Below are 25,166 nucleotides of genomic sequence, written 5' to 3' on the forward strand. Positions count from 1 at the left end.
GTTATGTCAGGAAAGTATAATGACTATGAAGTACTAATTATAACATATTCCATTGCTGCATGGTTTATTATACATTATTGTATTATTCATGTGTTTTTCCTCTTTGTTTTTTCTGAAGAAGGGTATTTATTTCAAAGGCACGAGAGAGGTGCAGTCCACATGGGGCTCTCAGCAAAAAAGTTGCTGTTCTTTAACTTTTGTATTTGAGGCTGATTTCCTTTTATGTATGTTAAAATATTGTGCCGGGTTCATCTTAATGAACATTTATATGCAGATGTCCTGCTTTTCCAGCCCAAGAGGCAACCTTATGTAATACATATTTGCATATTGACACAGTTGCAATACCAGAGCTAGAGGAAAACAGAATAAAAGTCAACAGTGTGTTAAAATCTGCTTGCAGGGAAAAGTCCCTTTTAGGGTTGGTATTATCTTGTCTCAGTCACATCTACTTCATGAAGTAGGTGTAGCCTCGAGCAACGCCTGGAGTTGCAGTTCAGAAGAAAAGTGAACCTTGGAGAAGTTACAGGCAATTTTTTGAACTTATAAACTTCTGAAATGTGGTAATGAAGCCTAGTATGGTACATCAGTGTAGATCAGAGGAGAATACCAGATACTGAGTATATATTTCCTATAGAGCAGGATTTAACACGGCTTTGTGGTACATAAAAGCCAACACTTTAAACTGGACTAGGGCAAGTGAACTTTTCTAGTGAAAAAAATGTGGGATGAGGTTGCATCTGCCATGGATTTGCAGAAGTAGCTACTTAATGATGTGTTTGAGGCTCTCAGGGTTAGTCTCCCTGAGACTTGATAAATAGAGCCGGATAAATGCAGAGAGCTGAAGTAGCTTTCATTCTCCTTTGGCTTTGTCCCCATCTCCTGTTAAAACACTTGCAATTCCTGCTACCTTGTGCATACTCATCCACAACCATTAGCATCTTGTTAGCCACCAAATAACTTTTCTCTGTATGCCATTTATAAAAGCTGGAGGGATGGATAAAAGCTGGATGGCCAAAAGAATTTATTCTAGCTTCTTTCAGCATCCTAGGAAAGTAGCTGGGATGCTGCCAACAAATCTGTGCTGTCTTTTCTGATAGATGTGTCACAACAGAGTTTCCTGCAGGAAAGACCTCTGAGCCTTGAGACACACAGTTCCCACTAAAATACTTTGAGAAGGCAGTGATGTGGTTTCTGATACCAGCCAAGCTGCGTGAAGGACATCTAGAAATGTTACAGGACTATTGCAATTTTTAGAAAATAATTATAGAGATCAAACAATATCATGGTCTGTAATTGAAGTTCCTATAAACTTCATTTGCATGGTACTGTATAGATAGCTCTCCACATCAAAGGTACATGTAATTATCCTTGAAAATCTTGTCGATGACAGAAGACTTACCCAGATAGGAAAGAAAAAGCTCCCAAATGTATATTTGTATGGATGACTTTAGAAGGAGCATTAATTATACTTTGCTTATTGCTAAAAGAAAATGTAATTTCTGCAGGTTCAGTTAAGTGTCCAAATCCAACCATTATTCTACATGTGTAAGAACCTGTGGGAGTTTTTATGTTCTAATAAAGTTTCAGTCTTGGTAGTAACAGATTTTAGCATGTTCCTGCTGGACAGTCTGTGAAACCAACATTCCTAAACCTTCATAACCAGATTTTTACCTAAAAGTAGAAGTGTTTTAGATACTGTTATGTCCTTCAGGCAAAGGTGGAATAATATTTCAGAATATTACTCACATTGCATTGCACACTAGCATATCTTAATGAATAAATATTTTTCTTAATTGAAAAGAATGGCATGGCCACAAACAGAAGGACTTTCTCTTGCAAATTGCATTTTTCTCCTTGTGGCCTTGTATTTTTAATACAGCTATTGGATAATTAAGCAGAGTGGAGTATTAATGGAATTTTATAAATAAGGTTAGGGTTGCCAGATGTTGTTCATTTTTCCTCGCTGTTTTTTTAATGTGCATGAGCATTCAAAATGTAGGCTGATAGTGGGTTGCAGGAAACTTAGAACATTTGGTCTTGCATATCTAAGGTATTAAAAATTGAGCTTGTGGAGTTGCTGCTTTGCTGATTGATTTGTTTGGACATACCCCTTATTCCTCTTTTCAGTTTCAAAAAGACCAATTCTTAAATCAGACAACAGAGCAAACAGCATATATAGTCTTTTCATGAAGTCTTTTCTGAAATAAGTAAATTGTGAGATTAATTTGTCTAATTGAGAACAATATTCAATGGCCTTCATAATTTCCAGATCACGTACTGTTTTGGACAGTAGTTTTCCTATGCATAAATAGGTTAATGTAGTCAAATGAGATAAAAGTATAGGACTCAGCTCAAATCATGAAGATGAAATAGGTTGATAGATGAACAGGCTGCATTGATGAAATTCATGGTAGTGTGCAAATATAAGTATTTGGTTTCCCTACATGAGCCTTGTCCCTACTGAAGGGAGATAGAAGAAAATAATTTTTCATTTACACCCACTCAGTAAGGATGTGCATTTTACTATAAAAGTTCTGTTCCTGAAATACGGCCTTTCAAAAGTAGAAGACACTTCCTAATAATTATTTTCAAAGAGCAGAAAGTGGTTAGCTTTACACAAAGAATTCAGGGTTACGACATTTCCATCAATCTTCAAAAATATCTTTTCAGAATACAGTTGAAAAACTCAGTGTGTGTATATGCATATAATATTTAGATATATGCATCAAAGTATAAAAAAATCGTTCCCTCAGCACCCAGATCAGCTATTTAATATTATGCCAAAAGAACACAGTATTTCCTATTTGAATCATTACTTATACATATCCCTCATTTAAAAACACAAGAGTTTTTATATTTGATTCTGGGGTTGAGGATATTGCCTGTGCAAATAAATGGACTTTATAAAATGATCCAGTTAATACATGAGAGGCATCATTCATTTACTGAATTGTTCAGTGGAACATTTTTAGCTATGTTTGTTAAATTATGTGCAGTTCACTATCATGCTCTTTAAACTGGAGGGTTTGAGTATGGCAGAAGGTTCAAGCAGACCTCGAGCAGTCTCTTGGCATTCAAAGTTCTCTCTTCCAAGTAGATCTCCCAGTTCAGCTTTCTGGGACATGTGCTTTGTCTCTGATTGAGATTAAGTGTCAAGAGCTAGGGTAAACAAGATTTGTTTTCCTGTAAACAATTTCTGATGCCAGCCTTGATATAGCAAAATCAAGCTTGATATTGAAGAGGGTGTTTTTTGTGGTTTTTTTTTTAATTTAAATCAATTTTAAATTTAACTTTGACTTGTTTTCATTGATTTAAATGTGGAAAAAACAGCTATGAATTATGTAGTAAAATCTTAAGTCTTTAAACATAGGAAATAATTTATATTTTCACTCTGTTTTGGGGGAAAAAAAGTCCATTGCCTGCTTATATCTGATTGCACTTGTCTTTTCTCAATTTATTTTCACTTGAGTTCTGTTCATTTTGTGATTTAATGGCATTGAAATAGATCACTTAAGTATTCTTTTATTCATTTTTATCCTATTTGCATCAGTTCACATTTAAATAGAAATTTATTTCTGCCTAAATGTTGCTTTCCTCAGCAATGATTTGTATCATCTTTATGGTACATATTGCAATTTCATATTGCATCTTTGAAGATGTGCCATTATGAGAAGTGAGAATAAATTTCTTGGTTCTTCTGTGTTGCTGACAATAAAATTGAGATTTATGAAAATAGTTTATTATATTAGTTTTCGTAATATTTTTTCTGCCATACTCTACTTTTAATTGCATATGAAACTAAGCTTCCCACTATCTTTTACATCTAGGACAGATTTGTTATGTCTTGTGTAGTTACTTGTGTGTTCCGGAACTCCTTTTTTTGTCTGTAATAGGGAAATAATAAACTTTACTGCAGAAGTCCTATGTATACTAATCTGGGTTTTTTTAAAGGGTTTTTTTTTCCTTCATAATTTTAATAGTAGTGAAAGTGAGAAATATGTTTAGCTCTAACTTTTTGTCAACAACTGTTGCCACCCATGTTTTTTTCACCTACTTGTTTAATATCACCCATGCTACACTGAAATAACCTTCAAGATGATCCAGACTTAATCAATGTGCTGACATAATGCTGTCAATCTTATCCTCAGGAAAGGTCATCTGCTATATGAAGTGGGTTAGGGAATACAAACTGTGGCAGAATAGGGGATAGCACATTTCTGTGTACTGTATAAAACACGTGCAGTTATCTAACGCTGTTTGTTTGCCTACAGAAATCAGATACGTAATTTCTACAGTGATGGAAATCCCTGGACCTCAAGCCATTTAAATAAAACTGAGCCTGATGTGTTGTATTTTGTTGTGTTCTGGGATGTATTTAATGCATAAACATAGCATTTGGTCTGCAGGACAAAAGGATTATGGAAATCAGAAGATGAAGAGCATTCTTGCAAGAAGGATGTGGGAAGGATCTGTATTCCAATCTCCACAGAGAGTGTCCATTTGTCCCTGAAGTCCCAAAAGGAACCTCGTTCTGATGCTGTGGCACCCTCTCTGTGCCAGTGAGCCTCCATGACCTTCCTTCCACCACGCACGTTCTGCTCCACATACTCTTGTCTGCTGGTTGAGGAGCTCTTAGGCTTGCAGGATCTCCACAGTGTTCAATCCAACAGCTTTTTAGAGCATTCGTACTGGTGGGAGTAACTGAACTTATGGAAGCAGTAAGATTGCAAGAAAGAGCTGTGTTCCAGCAGATAAAAGGGTTTTGAATATTATTGCATGGATACAGTTCTCCTTATATGGTTCTGATGTCTCTTTTCCTAGAAATATTGTAGCAGTGGAAATACATTTATGAAAGCATTTTGCTGGAGGTGCTCTAAAGTATGAATGATTTTCAGTGAAATCATTAGGGGAAAAAAAAACTAATGGTAAAATTAAATTAAGGTATCCACCTGGATACCTATTCTGTAAGTTACTGATGCCTTATGTTTTTGCTTTCATATTTTCCAGATTCTATACTGCATTAGTATGTAACTCTTCTGTAACTTCATATGAAGTGTTAGCAAGTTCTCTTCACAGTTTAGTTAGACAAAATAATCCTTTTTCAGCCTGAGAACCAAGACAGCATTGAAGCTTTGGGCCCAAAAAGTGCTAAAAACAGCTGATTGAGGAAGGCAGAGTGGGAGGATAGGACTGCATAACCTGAAGGTGTAATTGGACAATTAACCCCAATATGTAAATGCACCATAACTTACCAAAGTATGAAAATTCATGACACACTGTCCATCTTGGGTCCATCTTAGGTGGAGTCACAGTGGGCTCTTGTACTGTATCCTTTCAAGGCCTTTTTAATAAATACCTACTTCATTCCTTTAACACTGTCCGGCCTCTGTTCTAGGTAACCTCTTTCAGAATCATTACCAGGCTTCCTGTAAGCAATAATCACCCTGATATACCTACATGAAAATTAAACTTGATTCTGCTAATATAATGAAAATCCTACTCTAAGGCCTGGAATCATTTTTGTCATTTCACTTGCTCATCTAAAGACTTTTTTTTTTTTTTTTTTAATAACTGTATATAGTAATTACAGTATCACATTTCTGTCTCTTTCTTTGACCCACTCTACTCTCCCATGGCTCCAGTAAGGAGCCATTTGAAGATCTTGAAAATGATTGATTGTTTTTTGAGAATGTTGCCAATTTAATCTACAAATCAATTAAATTTCACTGCAGTCAGAAAATCCTCTTTGTATCCAAATTCTCAGAGCCTTAGGGGGGAAAAGCCTTTGAAATGAAATGTAAGAATTGTAACATTTTATGCAGAAAGACAGAATTTTGAGGGAATGAGAAAGAGAAGAAAGAAACAAGTATGATGTGTTTTTTTCCAATTTCTCTGACACAAACTGCTTTTCATACTCGCCCTTATATCACCCCACTGGTTTCAGCACCTCGTGTCTTGTGCTTGCCTCAGCTTTAAACATCTCTGCAAATTCAAAGAAACACTTCTAACTTGCTCTTTCTGCCTATGTTTTTGAACGAGTAAGTGAAATGAATAAGTGAAGGCTGAAGTGGAAATGATGCAGTGAAACAAGTTTGAGAGCTCTGAAAGGCTTCTGAATTTCAAAACATGCTTTGCATGTTACTTATGATTTTATAAGTAGTTTTGCTGTTTACTCTGTGTAAATGCAAAACTGCTGAAGAAAATCTTGAAAAGGGAGGGAGTAGTGGTTCTGTTTAAAATTAAGTGAAATGTATAGCTATTGCTACTAAAGGTATCCTACAGTCTTGTTATACAAACAGGATTTATCACTTAATGTTCCTTTATAGTATTCATCTTGTTTTACAGGCTCCGTAGATGTCAAGTTCTTCAATTACTCTGAAAATCTATGACCTGCATTTATATGAATTCATGTATCATGATAGCTAGCTAACAATATATTTTATAGTTGTAATCAAAACATTCATTTGGGTATAGATATCATACATGAGTTGTCTCCATTTTTTTGGAAGCTACCATATTGTGAGTGTCTAGGCAAAGAAAATCTATTTGATAGCACCAGAAGAAATTAAATAGTTGTTGCTCATTCCCTATCTGTGACGCCATAGGTTTTGTATATAGTAATGTACATTTGTGATTTTTTTCCCCAAAATGCCATGTGTGTAATGCAGCTGTTGTCCTCCACCAGGTATATTGTGTTCATCTTGTAAATGGTTGCTTTGTAGTAGTATTTAAGTCCAGAATCTGCTGTAAACTGAGTTCTTGTATGTTTTTTATTGGTGAGCAAAATACAAATACCTCAGGTGATAAAAGGGGTAGTGTGCTCCCAGCTTTCACCAAGTCTCCAGACCTGCTTAGCCTACATTTTGAAGTATCCGAACTGTGTTTCATCATAATTTCCATACTTTCAATGCTCAGAATCACAGAAAATAGGTTGTAACTGAAGGAACAGTTAGTTGGATAGGCTTTAGCTGCTGGAGGTAGGATTTAGACAGTTGCCAATGGAATGCTTTTGTCTCGTGTGTCTCCTTGTCCATGCTGAAGTGTTCTCCTTAGCTCAGAGGTGATGCAGGATGTGTGCATGCCTTGCCCAGGCTTACACAAATTCCTGATGGTTCAGAGCAGGGAGAGGTCAGGGCATGGCCTCGGAATCCTCCCTTTGTTTTAGGTACATTTTCACTCTTTTGTATGTTTATGTCATTTCCCTCTTCTTCCCCCCCGCCCCCCGAAAAAAAAAAAATAAAATCCACAGATGTCTTATCTTCAGAATCCAGGTGCTGCCAGAGTGTCAGTAATGTGGAGCACTTGAATTCCTACACAGCACACACTGTAGATGTGTAGACATAAAATACCTCCCAGCTGTCATGTATAAACTACAGCATTGTGAGGGAGTGAATCCTGATAAATCCTGAGTTTTTCAGAAAAATCTGCCTTTTCTATTGTATGGTGTTTCTGATAATTATCCTGTGTCTAAATATTTTCATTTTCAGCCACTAATGTTTCAGCTTTCATTTTAGGTTGTTTGTATTAGAATAATTTCCTGGTTTTGACTTGTCTTGAACAGGCTGGCAAAAATTGGTGCTTTTATAGTTTCTGTGTGAAGGGGATTTTATTTTATGTTCTACTAGTTGTTTGTTTTTCCTCTACAGTGCTTTGTCATCTATCATTCCTCAATGTATGCACGATGATAAACTCCCTGTCCCTGTTAATGGAAGTCAAGAATGCTTTGCTTCTCTCAGGATTGGTGCCATATTACCAGGACAGTGTATTGATTTGGTTGACTGCCAGTGTGTGATGTATGACAGAAATGAGAAATTGAACTTTCTGAATGTGAAGTAAATCGTGCTGATGATGATGTATAAATGATTGAGGGAAAAGCAATCAATCAGGTGCTCTCTGGTAGCAACAGAGCTGCATACAATTTAATATATAGTAAACCTACAGTTGTTTTGCAGTCTAAAACAAATAGGGTTCTGTGCTAAGCTTATATTCTTGCAAAGATTACTTGGAACATTTTTGGGTTTAGTATGCTTACATTTCTACTTTACCAACATGTCTGATAATTCAGAAATACTGAACTGACTTTATTAACTCTTGTTTTTTTCTTGTCAAGAGCTACAGATTGGTTTTTCTGGACTGCTTATTACTACTTTAAATTGGTTGCTCTTTAAATAATTTAAACTTGTAAGTAGAGTTGTTTTGAGTCCCAGGTATCTGTAGAAGGAGTTTATTATAGCCACAGGTAATTGAATTTTACTGTAAAACACCCGCTAGAGAATGAATAGGCCCATTGTCTCTTTTGGCAGATGTTTTCAGACTTGATATCCAATTATCTATGGATACTTTAGCAGTACACAAGAGCATTCATGTGCAGATGACTGTGATATTCTTCTCCATGCTCTGAAATGAATGGGATAATTTATCCTTTCTGGAAAGAGAAGTATTTTAGTGAAAGCTTAAAGAGACTTCCTGAGATTCTCCTTATTGATAGGTACTAACAAGGATTGTCATTCTGAGTCTGTCTCAGCTTATCATTTGCCCAATGTAATTCCCTTAAGCAGCAGCGAGTTCTCCCCAAAGCCACCCAGAGCTGCAGTTTGGAATCTTCGGTTTGAAACTTTGGGTGAGAGTTTCCAAGGATTCCTCTCTCCTAAGAAGTAGTTGTCAATGTTTGCTTGGTGTTAAGGCTGTGAGAATCCAGGAAGAAGCTGAACCATGTCTTCCTGGTAGAGGGTAATGCTGAGGCATTTTGCAGTCAGCTGGAATGTAAATCCAGGAGTTCTCTTGCGTAAACCCAGGTAAGATTAGACAGTTCAAGGTTAAACTGTTCATAGGCAGTTCGGCAAAAAAGTTCTTCTAACAGATATTCTAAAAAATACAACCAAATAAAAATCCTTATAGCTTTTTTATAAACTTTCTCTTACATAGAAAAGTAGGGTTTTTCCCTGCTGAAACTTGTTTTAGCATTTGGGTTTTTTTCACAAATAAACAAAATAAAAATAAAATATAGATTTATTAGCTGTGAAGTTTAACAGTTTAGTTACCTCCGAATTAAATAAATTACTTCATTTAATCCCACCAAGTTCAGTAAATGTTATTAGAATCTGGAACTTGCTATTGGAGGGCAGGGTAGATGTCAGAATATCAGCAAAACTTGACAGTATCACAAAGATACTCCCAAAAAAGCAATATCAACCTTCCTAAACTCTCTAAGGATGTTGTTATATTTTTCATAATATGAAGTTCAGGAAATTGCTTTTACATCGCAAGATCAACCAGTATAATTATTCATCCTTATTTTATTTTAGACTTTATTTCAGATTTTATTTTATTTTTCTCTTTCTGAAAGCTTAGAAAAAGACTTGAAAAATATAAACTGTTGCTAGGCAGGGAAACATAAGTAAACTCTCTGCCTCTTTTCTAAAGATTGTAAAAGTAAAGGGGTCTCATATTCAAAACTCTGGAATTGCTATCAACATACTAAAGTAATGTGTCTACCAAAATACTTTTAAAAGTTGTGTGTACTAAATAGGTTTTTATAGTTGTTTCAGTGTCTTTACAGATTATTTGGTTCACATCTTCAAACTTGCTTGCCTTCAGCTAATGCTGTACACCTGGATTCTACTTGGATTATCAAATATTAGTGAGGCACAGAAACAGTTTTATGGATTCTGTGCATTATTCCTTGAAATTTAGTGGTATTTGAGCACTCTAAAATGGCATTTAGTGTACAATTTTGTCCTTTGTCTGTGGATGAGGACTTAAAATGAAGGTGTTTTATATATTTATTATCTCAATTTGCAAAAAAGTCATGGTCATTATTCTGTGTTTTAGTTGATTTTATTTGCAACTTTCAATGACAAAAATCTTTAGATTAATGCATAACGAAACATTAATGACTATTGTATTACCTGGTTTTGCAGTAGATTTATTTCTGATGTCTGATGATCATTTCTCTGCACCAACTCTGGAGCATGCAATTTGGCTCAGCTGCCATTTGGGAATCCAGATTCCTTTTTCATGGACACATTTTATGACTATGTGAACATGTGCTGTGTTCTGGGGTGTTTTTTTAAGTGGTGGGAACCTTTTTTCTTTGGTTGATTTCTTGTGGGTGGTTTCTTTGTCACTGATGGGTGTTGCATCTGCTACAGTTGCTTCCTACAGTGCCTCTTACAAGCACTACTGAATGTGGCTGTCTTTTACTGCATTCAAGCCATTTTAGAAAAAGAATTATGCTGGTTTTTTACAGCTAAAGACTAAACATTGCCAGTGCTGTTGTTTCAGCTCAGGAACAGAAATTACAGCAAACTCGTTTTATCCAGCCTCGGGATCAGTAATTACCTTAAGTCGATGTACAGTTGCTATCTAGAGATGGAATGTGTGTAGTCTTAATTTGGTTTTAAAGGTCTGTTTTGTTAATACATTCGTGTAATATATCTTTAAAAAATGCAAGCCAAACAAATAATAAAATAGTGTAGGATTGCCTTTGGAAGTTATATTTGGAATGACCTGTGTCTGTATTTTTATAAATGGTTCAATTTTAGAAATATATTTTATGTATTTTGAGTTAATGACCTGTTCCCCATGATGTCAGAAGAGATTTGTATCTCACTTGTTTATTCCTGTTTTTGTAGATGGCTATACAACAGATGACATTGAATTTTATTGGCGTGGGGGTGATAATGCAGTCACAGGAGTGACAAAGATCGAACTGCCACAGTTCTCCATTGTAGACTACAAGCTTATCACCAAGAATGTTGTTTTCTCTACAGGTTTGTGGAGGGGACCTTCAAAGGGGAATTCTTCCAAAAACTTTTAAAGCTGGATTAATTCTCAGTGTGCTGTTGAGAAGCAAAACTTTTAGAAACAGGAATAAAATAGAGCAGCAACTGTGAATTTGGAAAGCAGAAGTTTTTATTACAGCTTCCATAGTTTAGAAGGCATCATTCATTAACATATGAAGAGGGCGCAGTAATCTGTCATGTTAAGGTTCATCAAATGAGCTGTATTTTCTGTTTACCTAGGAAAACTGATTAAGCCACTTACTCCTCTGTGCCATAACCCCAACCCAGCACGTAGGAAATTTAGGAACCTTTTTCTCTGTATTTTTAGATGTTTCTTTTGTCAAGTTGGAGATATATTAGACTAATTATTTTGTCTTGAGTATAAAATCTTTAAAATGCTTTTCCAGGTTTTTCAGTTTAGCCTATTCTAGCAAATGTATGACTTTTTGAAGGCTGAAAAGGTGATTCCTGAAAAGGAACAGAAAATCAGATTGGATTTCATGAAATTACAATAATAAGCAAACAAATAACTAACATATTTCAATGACATTAAATTGTTCAAGAGAGGAAAGAGTTGGATTGGGCTGTTACTAGGAGATGTTTTCTACCTACCTGAGAAACCCATTAGATGTATTAAAAAAATTATTTTCAAAACTCACTTTCCAGATACGGGTAGAAATCATCTTTGGAGGGAATATTGAAGGATTGTACACCCCAAATTCTTCAAAATCAAGCAGAATGGGACTTGTAGAATGATTTCTAGGCCCCCATATTAACAAATGTTTCATACACTACAATATTTCTGGTGTCCAGTGACGAAAGACAAGTGTTGCAGTTCTTTGAGAGAGGTTTTAGGGTAAGGGTTACACTGAAGCTGACATACAACAGCTTGTCAGGGAAGAGGCATTTCTTCGTTGCTCTGTTGCTGTAATGTGTATTTTGGCTGTTGATTGTTGAATGTTAATGATTACCAGCTGACAAACAACTAGAGCATCTTTGCATCCTTAGCATAAAAGATGATTTAATCCCAATTCCTGTTGGAAATTTTGCAGCTGAATATCCTGGATATTTCAGCTCTGAGTGTGCTATGTTGAATGAAAAATATAACCAAAATGATAGAAAAGAAAAATGTTTTCAGGCATTACACAAATAAATTATGGCCATACCAAATATTCTTTTGTAGGTGCCTACCCAAGGCTGTCTCTCAGCTTTAAACTTAAGAGAAACATTGGTTACTTCATTCTGCAGACCTACATGCCTTCTATTCTGATCACTATCCTGTCCTGGGTTTCCTTCTGGATTAATTATGATGCTTCAGCTGCAAGAGTTGCTTTAGGTAGGCATTTTTACACATTTCATGCAGTATGCATTAGCTGAATGTTTTTTCTAGCTTCTGGCTGAGTGGATAGTGCATGATTTGAAAATAAAAAAAAATAGGTGTTAGAACTTTTTATGTCTGGCTTGTTAAGCTTTGTATTATTTAAATCAGCATTTAAAGCATCAGAATTTAAATAAAAATTAAAGTGATTTCATGTCTGAATCAGCTAACTGTATAACCATTATAATGGAAATTAGCCTAATTGTCTCAACATATTCCATTGTTCTTTTGCTTCTTGTTTTTTCTCCAAAAAGAATGTGCTTAGTTTGCTTTGCCCGTGGCAGTCCAGAGCACACGTTCAGCATTGTGTTATGGATTATAAATTACTTTTCCTTTCAGGAACTAAATAAAATTTTACTAGGGTTCTATAGCTCACTTGTCCTTACGTTGAGGGAGGAGGCTGTGCCTCAAACCCTGTGTCCAGTTCTAGGCTCTTCACTTCAAGACAGACATTGAGGGGCTGGAGTGTGTCCAGAGAAGGGCAACAGTGCTGGGGTAGGGTGTGGAGCACAAGACTGGTGAGGGGCAGGTGAGGGAGCTGGGGGAACTCAGCCTGCAGAAAAGGAGGCTCAGGGGGACCTTGTTGCTCTCTAAAACTCCCTGGGAGGAGGGTGCAGCCAGCTGGGGGTTGGTCTCTTCTGCCAAGTAACAAGTGGAAGGACAAGATGAAATGGCCTCAAGTTATGCCAGGGGAGGTTTAGGTAAGACTAGGAGAAATCTCTTCACCAAAAAGGTTTCCAGCCCTGGTAGAGGCTGTTTTGGGAAGTGGTGGAGTTAACATTCATGAAGGGATTTAAAAGATGTGTAGATTTGGTGCTTGGGGACATGGTTTAATGGTGGCAGTGCTGAGTTAAAGATTGCATTCAATGAACTTAAAGGTGTTTTCCAACCTAAACTATTGTAAGAGTCTCCATTTTTTTCCTTACTGTTACCTTACATTCCAAAAGCAAAAATCTTTCCCTAATTAATGTCTGGAGTATTTGTAAATCTCATCACTAGTCCCATGTGTGCCTGTTTATTCTGTGCCCCTCATCATAAGGAGCATGTTAAAAAATAAGTATCTCTATCTATTGCCAAATTTTGTATAAATCAGACTGATTCCTGCCAGCAGAGCTCTTATATAGGTAAAATAGGTAAATGCCCATAAAAGATATCACTAAGAATTTGACATTTTAATGTTATAGAATATATCTGAGTTTTACCAGACCTTTCTGTGTAGCATTTTGCCTTAAGAATTTGAGACTGCCAACATCCTGAAAATGCTGAAAGAAAGCAAGATAAAGTGACTGTAGCCTGTAATTTTTAAGTGAGACTCATTACAGAAGGTTGCAGTTTAGCTGGTTAAAAATATACTTATGGAATCCAACTACTGTTTGCTTGACTGAGTTCAATTTATTTCAGATGTAATAAATTTTTTATGCTATGCAAATATCCAAGTCCAAGATAAGGACTGAACAAGATGTTCCTGAAAAAATTCAATCACAGAAAGGAAATCTATAGAGAGTGGCAGCAAGGTCAGGTAGCCTGTGAGAAATGCAAAAAAAAAAAAAATCTGAGCAGCCAGGGATCAGGTTAGGTAAGCTAAAGCCCTAAGACAGAGCTAAATCTGTCCAGAGATGTCAAAGGCAGCAAGAAAAACTTCTATATAGGTACATCAGTGCTAAAAGACGGTAAGGGAAAATGGAAGTCCTCTCTGAAAGGAAACAGGTGGCCTGGATACCCAGGGTCTGGAGAAGAGTGAGGTACTGAGCACCTTTTTAATGCCTTGCTCTCATGGACAAGTGCTCCACACACATTGCCCAAGTTACAAAAGGCAAAGGCTGGGACTGGGAGAATGAAGAACCACCTGCTTAAGGGATCTTGTCTGAGACCACCTAAGGAACCTGGGGATCCCAAGTACAAGTCTTTGAGACTTGATGAGATGCATCTGCAGGTCCTGAGGGAACTGGCAAATAAATTGGCTAAAACTCTATCTATCATATTTGAGAAGCCATGGCAGTCTGGTGAAGTTTTACTGACTGGAAAAGTGGAAGCAAAGCCTGTCTTTTTAAGAGGGGGAAAAACAAAGAAGACTTGGAGAACTACAGAGCTGTCAGTCTCACATTGGTACCTGTCAAGGTCATGGAGCAGATCCTCCTGGCAACTATTCTAAGGCACATGGAAACAAAGGAGGTGATTGATGAGAGCCAACCTGGCTTCACTAAGGGCAAGTTGTGCCTGACAAAGTCTGTGGCCATCTACTACAGGGTCCCAGCACTGGTGGAATGAAGGAAGAGCAACTGATGTAATCTACCTGGACTTGCACAAAGCATCTGAAACGGTTATGCATGATATCCTTCTCTCTGAAAGGAAGAGTTATGGATTTGTTGGGTGGACCACTCAGTGGATAAGGAATTGGCTGGATGTTTGCACTTAAATAGTTGCAGTCAACAGTTTGATGTCTGAGTGGAGACCAGTGACAAGGATCCTCAGGGATCTGTGTGGGGATTGGTGCTGCTTAACATCTCTGTCAGAAACATGGACAATGGGATTTGAGGGCATCTTCAGCAAGTCACTGAGCTGTGTGGTGCTGTCCCCATGCTGGAGGGGAGATGCCATCCAGAGGGACCTTAACAGGCTGGAGAAATGTCACAAAGATAACTGCATGACTGGAGCACCTCTCTCTATGAAGACAGGGAGTTGGAATTGTTCAGCCTGGAGCACAGAAGTCTCCAGGGAAGCCTTAGAGCACCTTTGAGAGCCTAAAAGGTACCAAGAGAGTTGGAGAGGGCCTTGGGACAAAGAGGTATGCTTTTAAACTGACAGTGTGTGGATTTAGATTAGATTTTAGGCAGAAATTCTTCACCATGAGAGTAGTGAGACAGTGGATGATGTTGCCTGGAGTTGGGGCTTCCCTATCCCTGGAAATATTCAAGACCAGGGTGGAAGAGGTTATGAGCAACCTGGTCTAGTGGAAAGTTCCCTGCCCATGGTATTAGATGGTTTTGGAGTTCCCTTCCAACCCAAACATATCTAGGAGTCTATGAATATGGATAGAGGTTAGAGGTATCTTTTTTCCACCGGGGGCAAAAATTATATTTTTCAACTCTAGTATTTGACTAGTATAAATTATTATTCTAGAACAGATAATTACAATTATTTCAATCACTAGACTTTTCAATTCTTTTTTCCAGGAATCACAACTGTGCTCACAATGACAACGATAAACACCCATCTTCGAGAGACTCTTCCCAAAATTCCATATGTGAAAGCCATTGATATGTACCTTATGGGGTGTTTTGTCTTCGTTTTCATGGCTCTGCTGGAGTATGCATTGGTCAACTACATCTTCTTTGGGAGGGGACCTCAGCGCCAAAAGAAAGCAGCAGAAAAGGCTGCCAGTGCCAACAATGAGAAGTTGCGAATGGATGTCAATAAGGTAAACTGTAATGGGGATAACTTTTTAGCATCTCCCCAGGAAGGCAGACTCTCACTTCTGTCAGTGCTTTAAAGTGTAATTTCTTGGAGAAAATTTCTTGGAGTGGAGTGTAATTATGATGACCTTGTCTTAGCTCTGCAGAGCAGTGTACTTAGCCACCTCAGCAATGAATGCTGCCCTCTAGCCTGGAAAGCTGAATGACTTGTTTCTAAAGCATGCAGTCAATGAAGCTTTACTGAGAGATGTTTTCTTAGTCAGAATTTAGAATGAATATGTACAGTCTGTTTCCAAAGGAATAAATCCAAAATGATGGCTGTATATTCTAGTAAAAGCTGTATAGAACATTGGAACTAAAACCTAAATTTAACCTGCTTTCATAAATCTTTCAGATGAGCTGGGTAAGAAATATTTGTCACGCAAGTGTTTAAAGCTTGACAAGTTTGCATATTTTTAATGTATAATGGGCTAAGATACAATTGACTAAACGAGGAACTTCTCAGAAATAAACCAGCAATGTGCTGTGTACTTAATTTTGAATCTAAAATGGCCCCCTAGGGATGAAGAATTGAGGCAGAAAAGATATTTGCCAAGATACACACTTTAGGGAGAAGTATCCATTATGCTTAATGAAAATGGGGCACTTATCATAAAGCACTTGTAATTTATCACTTTGACCATTTTGGGATGAATATCACACAGTGGCAAATCTGTGCTGAATGCAAAAATATTCTCAGTCTAAAATGTATAAACTTTCACACACATGCAAAATTGGAAAGTTAAATAAGGTTGAATTATGTTTGGGGGGATTTGGGGATTTTTTTTGTTTTTTGTCGGGGAAGCTCTTTGAGTTATAATTCTTGAGGACAGTCCAAGGAGAAAAAAATCCAAGTCAGAATTAAAAAAAAAAAAAAAATCTGCATTACTAAAACCCAAGGGATTATCTGTCAATTGGAAACTTAAGTTTCATACTGCTCTAGTAGTGAGATTTCTAATGTTTGTTCAGAACCTCTACGTACATAGTGGGCCTGCAGATAGAAGAATATTTTATTCCAAAAATCCATCACACATTGAAAGCACAAAATAGTTTTATAGGTTGTAGTTTTGTATAGGTTATAATATAGTAAGAAGGAGAGTTATATCACCATGATTCAGATCTCATCCATTCATTGGTTTACTTTTTACTTTTTTTTGGAGAAAAACATTATTTTAATTAATAAAGTCATACTCATAATGATGAGTTTAATTTTTTGTTTTGTTAATATAATCTTTTAGCATGAAAGTAAAGTTCATGAAGACACTGTAATGTGTTTTTATTTCTAGTGGTGATTTTTCAGCAATGAAAGAAAATCTGTGAGTTTTACTTAATTTGTCAAGGGGTTTTTCTGGTTTTTTAAAATTAAATTTCACTTTTTGAAAAATGCTATAAACTATCCTGTAAGTAATTTTGTAAGACAAGACCTGCATTTACCTGAAGCCTTTCCTCTAACATCAACGGAAATTCAAGATCCATAGGTGTCAGAATACCACCTCTGGCTGAGGTATATTTTTGTACACTTTGCTTCACTTGTGGTTTTTTCAATATTCTTGTTCATGCAATAATCTTTCAGCTGTGTAACAGAATAGCTGAAGTCCAGTGGCAAATTGCTGACCATGAAAAAGAATTTGAAAGCACTAACTGGTATGCTAATCCAATTCGCTAGGCAGAGTAAATTAATTTCAATAAATGTTGCAGAAATTTACCAGCTTACCCAAGGTATACTGTGGAACACAAGTAACAGCTTTACATGATTTGTATTTTTTTTTTATACTGAGCCTTGTAGCTAATGTACTAGGCCAGCATGGTTAACACTTGTCCTGGTTTGAAAAAGACAGGTGTGCTAGGGAAGAGCAGGGCCTTCCCTCAAAATGGAGAAAGAAATCCCTCCCTCTGAATTAGTATAATTTTGAAATTAAGGGGCTCTCAGACAAAGATATGGGGATAGGAATAGCAGTTCTTTTCTAGAATATCTAACAAGACAAACAAAACAACAGCTATGGAATTAACAACAAACAGAGCAGTAACCCAGTTCCAGTCCACAGCTGCAGGAGGGCTGGGGGTGATGGCAGCACTGTCCCAGATGGGAAACGAATGGAGATGCTTTGCTCACAGCGTCAGTCCCAGTGCTCCAACAGGATGCTTGGAGATAACAAGCTGAAGCGAGAAAGTGTCCAAACAGGGCAGCAGTGCGGGGTCCGACAACAGAAGAGGCAGCTCGTGGCGTTGGGATGGCGGGGTAGCAGCAGCACCAACTCCCAAGAGCAAGCGAATGAGCAACTGCCTCCCAGGCTCCTTTACCTGCTTCTAATCTTCTAACCACCCCCTCCACTCCACCCTGCCCTCTGAGAGCAACTCCCAAAAACCAGGGAGGCTCTCCCTCCCCCATCTCAAGGACTCAAGGACCCAGCCATCAATGTCCCTTAGCATGTCAATCGGAGGATATTCCAGAGGCAGAGCGGAAAGAAAAAAAAAAAAATATCAACAACAGTCTATGGCAGTTCCACTCTGGGATCCAGATCCACTCTGATCTGGTAATCAGGTTTGCAATCCTTTAAGCAATAGACAGGGAATCAAATAGGAGAGGATCAGAGAACTTGTCTTACTGCACAGAGACTGCTCTGGGGAGAAGGAAAGGAGCTGACAGCTCTTGTTGTTTGACCAGCAGCAAGAAAATGTATTAATATTTAATGGACCTGAATATTTTATCTATTACAGGAAGACAAATATCATGTAATTGTTTTCATTTGTAAGAATCAAAAAGGTGTCTGAAGTGTTGAAATTAGTTCAGAAACAGTTTTTCATAAAAACCAACATATTTTAGAAATGGAATCTCACAAACATTCAACTTTAACTAGGCTACAATAGTGAAAGACTGATTTTACAAGGTATGTGTGTTCTTTTGTGATATTACAAGATTCCTCTTGAATCACTATGTGCAATATTATGAACTTATCAGAATCAAATACTATATGAGAGAAGATTGATGCCATGAGGAATAAACCTCAAAACATGAGGATGAAAACTTCTACGCAAAACAACTTCTGTTACTGCATTCAGCGTTGACACTGTAAAAGAGGTGGATAAATAGTTACTGGAACTGCTGTTTATAGCACAGCATCTTTGTTTATATTTTATAGACCAGAAAATCTGTAATAGTTTTCTTGAAATTCCAACACTCTTGTTTGGTAACAATCTCATACAACTTTCAGTCAACAGAAGGTGGTGAGAGGAGATGTACTGATTGGTCCTTATCCACAGCTGCTTGCAAAATCAAAGTTAATTCATGCTCCCTTTATGCTGTTGAATTCTCTTTCATGGACAGATTCCAGGGTGGACACGGGCACTGGTTATCTTTCTATTTTTGCTTGGTGTTATTCAGAAGATACTAGAGAACCTACAACACAATGTGCAACGGAACCTTTTTTTCCATTGTGGAAAATGGACTGTGGAATCCATTGCAATCTCCTGGAGATTTGGTGACTCGGGTGTCCTGTTTTTTTCCATGAGAGTGAAGTCCTTCAGGTTGGCTGCAGAGCTTCCCGATGGCTATTCCAGATGAAACTGTGCCCAAATCTTTCTTTAAATTTCATATCAAGTTTATATCATACACAAAATATAGTAGTTTGGGATTTGTTCTGTTGGGGTTTTGAATCATGGAATAGTTTGAGTCAGCAGGGACCTTTAAAGCTTACCTACTCCAACCTTATTTTAATGAGCAGAGTCATCTTCAGATAGATCAGGTTGCTCAGAGTACCATCCAAGGTGACCTTGGATCCCTGTTTCCAGGGATGGGGCATCCACCACCTCTCTGGGCAACCTCTTCCACTGTTTCATCACTCTCATTTAGAAACAAATTCTTCCATCTATCCAGTCTGAATCATCACATAAGATACATTACATTTCCAGAGACTGTTGATACTGTTTGGGCTAATGGAAAGGTAGAGAAGGAATTGGGCCTATATCTTGATTTGCTTCTTGGACACTGAAACCTGAGTAATAACATCATGTAGAAATTTAAAGAACATAAAACTCAAGGAAGATTCAGACTCAGTTATCAGCAGATACACTGCCACAGACTTTTTAAATCATACTGGACTTACTTGATTTTCTTTCCAGTGTGTTCAGATAAAAATGGTTGTCAGTATCATCATTCCACTCTTGAAACTTCTCAAGCTGCATTTAGCAGTTTGTTCCTTTAGTTTAACTCATCTTTTGCCTTATCAAGACTAGTTGTTCTTTCTGTAAACAATTATGTTGTTGCTTCTAGGTAAATCGCTGGCTTTCTCCTTACTCTAGACATCCTTCATTTATTTGAGGTAGCATTCACGTAATTTCTTCACCTCTCTTCAGGTTTTTCATTTTATGTCTTGAAATGCCTTTCTTGCCTTGGTAGTCTCAAGTTTCTTAGTCTCTTCTGTTCTGATTGGCACAGTACTGCAAGGGTACATAAGGATAGGTACACTGGGAGTGTATATTCTGATGTATATATACTCTAAGCCTTATGTCTTTTTATTCTGTGAACTTTTGTATTTCAGATAAGAATGTTGATGGTCATCAGTGATGGTACTTTGCATGTCATGAATCTTCATGCTAATATTGTCTATGCTTCTTCAAGGTGATTAACAGATACATTAAAATATAGGGCCAAATTCCAGCCTCTGGCTTCCCAATATCATTCACCTGTCTTCCTAGAGGTACATGCATCTGGGACATGTTATCTCTTCTGTTATAACATAATGTGTACCAAAGGCTTTACTGAAATCCATAAATCGTATCTTTTTATTCAGTAGCTACATACAAATGATCTAGATGGATTTGGTCTCAAAGCCTCTATGATGCTGTTTTTTCTTTTCATTGTAATAATTTTTTGTTGTTGTTTCCTTTTGGGATAGAAGGGGGGAAGGGGAGGGAAACAAGCTACTGTCATATAACTCTTCAGCTTTTCTCCCTATGAAGTCTGGCTTCGTTTCCAAGAAGATGATTCACCTAACCACAATTTCAGTGTGGTACAACTGTAAATTGTTTCTTATGCAGACCCCCAGCCATTTTAATAAGTTTAATTTCTGTTATGGAAGCTCAGATAATGAGTTTCTTGGTGCTCTCTCTGAGTTGATTTATTCCCCTTAAATTTTTTTTCAGAATCCAGGAGCCAAGTTATTTTTGTTAGATTTTAAATGTATTCTTAATTTGTTGTTTCTAATCATTTTAGCTTGGATGTTTCCATCTCTAAACTCTGATTTAGATGAGTTTGCTGATGGCTGACCATTGTGATGAGTCTGATATATCTTCTAGATATTTTCTGTCTGATCACCTGCCTGCCACAAAACCCCCCACTCTCCAACCTGCCTCAGCTAGCTCCAGGTCAGAGATGGAGGAGGTTTTCAGCATAGACAAAGCTGAAAGACTAAAGGAGGCTCTCCTTCCCAAGATAATCCAAGTTCATTATCCTGCAGGGTTCTAGGGACAGAGAGAGGGATCGTGGGAAATGTGGGACTTTTTCAAACCTTGGTAAGGGTGAGAGGAACCCCGGGTCACAGCCGGTCAGGTCTGGCCGGGGGGAAAAGGAGAGGGGTTAAGGGGAGGTATGAACCACGCTACAGACCAAGAGGGGAAACAGAACAAACCATTTTCAGTGCAATATAAAACCATAAATGTGCATTACAACATCTCCCCCTTTTTTTGTTTAATAAAGTTAAAAAGAAAGGTGTTGGTTTCATTTTGATTCAGAATACTGATTTGCCCACCACTTAGAGTTTGCGGGCAAGTTAGACTTTTTGGTTTGTCAACTCTGGTTGACTACTGAGGTAGAAGGAATGAGACCATTAATGGCTTTAAAAATTAAGCAACATAAGATTCCAAACACCAACATTATTAGAAAAAGAACAACAAAAAATAACAAAACTGTTTTAACTACAGAAGTCAACCACCCCGTGAGTCCCCAGCCTTTGAACAGTTCACGGAACCAATCCTCGGATTCCTGCTTTACTTGTCTGATTAAGCTGTTCGTGTCTCGGAGGGCTGCGGGGATGCTGGGAACTTTCGAGGTTAGGTTCATGCAACAAAGTCCTTCAGATTCCTGCCACTCATGTCCATGCAGCAGCAAGAGGAAGTCTGTGGCTGCACGGTTTTGGAGTATGGCCTGCCTGGTAATTTCCTCGTCTTCTAGGAGGGAGCTGATGGTGGTGGATGTTAAGTTGGCCTGTTTGACCACCCAGCACTCTAGGTGGCCTAATTTACCTAGAACTTTGGCTGCTGCGACCCATGGAAGGAACAGGGACACAGCAACTCTTTTTGACTTGGCCCAAAGAAAAATTTCAAAATCTCAGTTTGGGTCCAAGTTCTTGGCACTTCTCTTTTGAATTTTGTCAGCTGAATTATTTTTGCAAGTCCATTCTTTAATTAATTATTGGTTGGGCACTAACAGGGACGACCGCCTGATGGTACATGGCCCTCCTAAGAGCCGAGAAGGGATTCCTGCCCATGCCCGATGCCCACAGATTAAGAACAGTCTCTTAGGGAGGCCTTTGGGACTAGACTGATACGGGTCATCTGCTGCAACATGGTTCAGAGTATTACACCACCTTTTGGCAGTGAATTCCTCTCAATATTGCAGTATGTTGTGGAAGGCTTTGGGCGTAGGGTAAAATGAATGCAGTATGGTGCTGGGGAGGAATCCAATAGCTCTGATTCTTGGGGTTCCTGAGCTGCTTTGTGTAGACTTGGCAGCCACTCCTCTATGGGGTTCTTAATCATTACAGCATGCTGCCAGTGATTTTTGTGTGGTTGGATGCTGTGTGACTCGGGAATTTGGTTAGGAATGTGTGTGTCGGAGCTGGCTGGATATTCTCTAGCCTGCAATGGGATCCCTACCAGGCAGGTGGACATAGGGTTCTTTGCTGCTGCAGTGGACAGGCATATATTTTCCTGCTGGAGTGTCTGTGCCAGGGTCACCCAGATGTTTTGATGTGGCTGAGGGACAATCCATGCAGTTGTCAGGCTGCTCAGTGTGAACAGGATGACAACATGACTAGGGCTCATCGCAAGGCTGGGTGGGAGGTAGAATTTTTCTAAAAGGAAAAACGAACATTTTTATAAACGATATTAAATACCAGTGTGTCTGCCGGAAGTAAGCCAAATTTCAGGAAGATATTTTCTCTTCTTTCTGGCAGCGTCTTCTTTTTGAAGCAACTGAAACTTGCTTCTCGTCCCCTTCTACTGGAGCTGGATGTTTGGGGACAAAAGGTTTCACCCACTTCTGGGAATCCACCGAGGGCCTGAGGGGTGGATACACATGCATAGCCACCCCCCCAGGTAACAAGCTCATAGGGACCTTTGGTTTCCCAAGTTTCTGGGTCCCTAATCAAGATTGGTGGACGCTGGGACAATTTGAATCGATTACAACTGTTAAAGTGATGAACCACAGGTGGACTCATATTTTCAAAGGAGCAATTCAGAAAATTGATAGTAAACATGGCTTTACAGAGCTTCTGCTGTGGAGACATCCACACAGTTGAACTGCTCTGTCTAGCCAGGACCTGTTTGAGCATCTGGTGGGCATGCTCGATCACACCTTGGCCTGTGGGGGAGTGTGGGATGCCAGTTTTATGTTCCACTCCCCATTGATGGACAAACTCTAGGAACTCCTTGGATGCATATGCTGGGCCATTATCTGTTTTGATTTCCCTAGGGATCCCCAGCACTGAAAAGGCTTGCACTAGGTGTTGTTTGGCATGCACAGCCCATTCTCCTGCATGGGCAGAGGCATAAACTTCACCTGAATATGTATCAATGCTTACATGTACATATTTGAGGCGACCAAAACTGGGAATGTGTGTGATGTCTGTCTGCCGCACCTCACAGCTGCCAAGGCCTCGGGGGTTAATCCCTACACCCAGCGAAGGCATGGCCTGGAGGTGGCAGCTGGGACAGGTGGCCACAATGGCTCGAGCCTGACTCCGTGTTAGCTGGAACTGACGGATCAGACCTGGCACATTTTGATGGCACTGCTGGTGGCTCAGCTTTGCCTGTTGGAAGATGTCAGGGAGGCGTGCTTTCTCAGCTGGGGCAGCAAGGGAGTCTGCCTTATGATTCCCTTCTGCGATTCCGCCTGGCAGATCAGTGTGTGTGACCTTACCTGCATCACATAGAACAGGTGTTCTCTATGCGAAACTAAATAACTTAGTTTCAACCTGAAGAGCTGCTCGTTCTTGATGTCCTTGAGAACTACCTGCTCTGCTTGGGACACTACCCCCGCTACATAAGCTGAGTCAGTTACCAAATTAATTGGGTCTGAGAACTTCTCAAAGGCTCCCATGACTGCAGCCAGTTCAGCAACCTGGGGTGATCCTTCCACAGATTCAACATCATGTAGTGTAGGATAATGGCCTCCCTTTTCTCGGCATGCACTGGGGAAAGCAATGCGGCCACGTACCACTGGCAGATGGAGGGACTACATTTCCTGGGGAAGAATTTTCCAGTGGTACCTCCTCATTGGGGCTTCTCAGTTGGTAGTAGGAACCGAGAAGGCAAACCATGGAGCATCTTCTGGGTGTAGGGGAATTGGGAAGAAAGAGTCCTTGACGTCCAGGACAGCCAATTGCCAGTTTTGGGGAAGCGTTGTTGGGGAAGGCATCCCAGGTTGGAGTGACCCCATGTCCTCAATTACTTTGTTTATCTCCCGGAGATCATGGAGGAGCCACCACTTGTCCTTCCCTGGTTTCTTTATCACAAAGAGCAGGGAATTCCAAGGGCTAGTTGTTTCTTCTATGTGGCCTTTGGCCAATTCCTCCTCTACGGGCTCCTCAAGCACCTCAAGCTTCTCCTTACTGAGTGGCCACTGGTTTACCCAAACTGGAGTGTCATTCAGCCATGTTAACTTTTGGGCAGGGCGTTCCACAGTGGCTGCCATTAAAAATGCTGGGGAGTTTTAGGGGTAACTAATTTGACCCCCCACTGGGACATGGTGTCTCTCCCCCACAGGGGGCACTTATAGTCTTTAACAAATGGACGGACACTGGCCAATTTTCCATCCAGTCCCTCAGTTTGCACAATGGCTTTTGAGATCTTTGCCAATTTTAACCCTTCTATACCTTGGATTCACTCTTAATCAATTCTTTGCGAATTTGCAGGAATAATGGGAGGAACTGAGATACTGTTTCCACTCCATTTTCTCTTTTTGATGTTAAAAGATCCCCAATTTTGTCCCAAGAAGAGCTTGAGTTTACATTCTGGAAGGTAAACTGAGGGAACTCAGTAGACAGTCAACAATCAAAATGCTTTAAACGTTTTTTAGAAGTTTTAACGTTTCCACTATATAAAATTTCTCGAAATTGGGAATATAAACTCCTCTGTTGCACAGAAAGCTGACAGCCCATACTGATGTGAAATACAAACTACGCAAACTATCTGCCTTTCCTTGAAGTAAGAAAAACTAGAAAACAGGCATCTGTTCCTCGCCCAACCCCGGGTTACAAGGAGCCACGCGCTGGCTGCACTGCCACCCATGCCATCCAGCTGACCCCCTCCTCGCTCTGCCACAATGGCGGCTCA

General features: G+C 38.9%; 1 protein-coding gene across 3 annotated transcripts in view; it reads left to right on the plus strand.

The window, feature by feature from the left end:
• GABRB2 (gamma-aminobutyric acid type A receptor subunit beta2) overlaps positions 1–25,166 on the plus strand; it is a 140,330-nt gene that overhangs the window by 101,771 nt on the left and 13,393 nt on the right. For 2 of the 3 annotated variants that reach the window (XM_062502043.1, XM_062502044.1), the window contains exons 6-8: positions 10,635–10,772; positions 11,968–12,120; positions 15,336–15,580. In XM_062502043.1, coding sequence (XP_062358027.1) covers positions 10,635–10,772; positions 11,968–12,120; positions 15,336–15,580 — 536 coding nt within the window. Of the gene's footprint in view, positions 1–10,634; positions 10,773–11,967; positions 12,121–15,335; positions 15,588–21,217; positions 21,299–24,765; positions 24,798–25,166 lie in introns of all 3 variants that reach the window. The other variant, XM_062502042.1, reaches the window with a different exon arrangement.

Source organism: Cinclus cinclus, chromosome 14 (genome assembly GCF_963662255.1).
Source record: "Cinclus cinclus chromosome 14, bCinCin1.1, whole genome shotgun sequence".
NCBI lineage: Eukaryota > Metazoa > Chordata > Aves > Passeriformes > Cinclidae > Cinclus > Cinclus cinclus.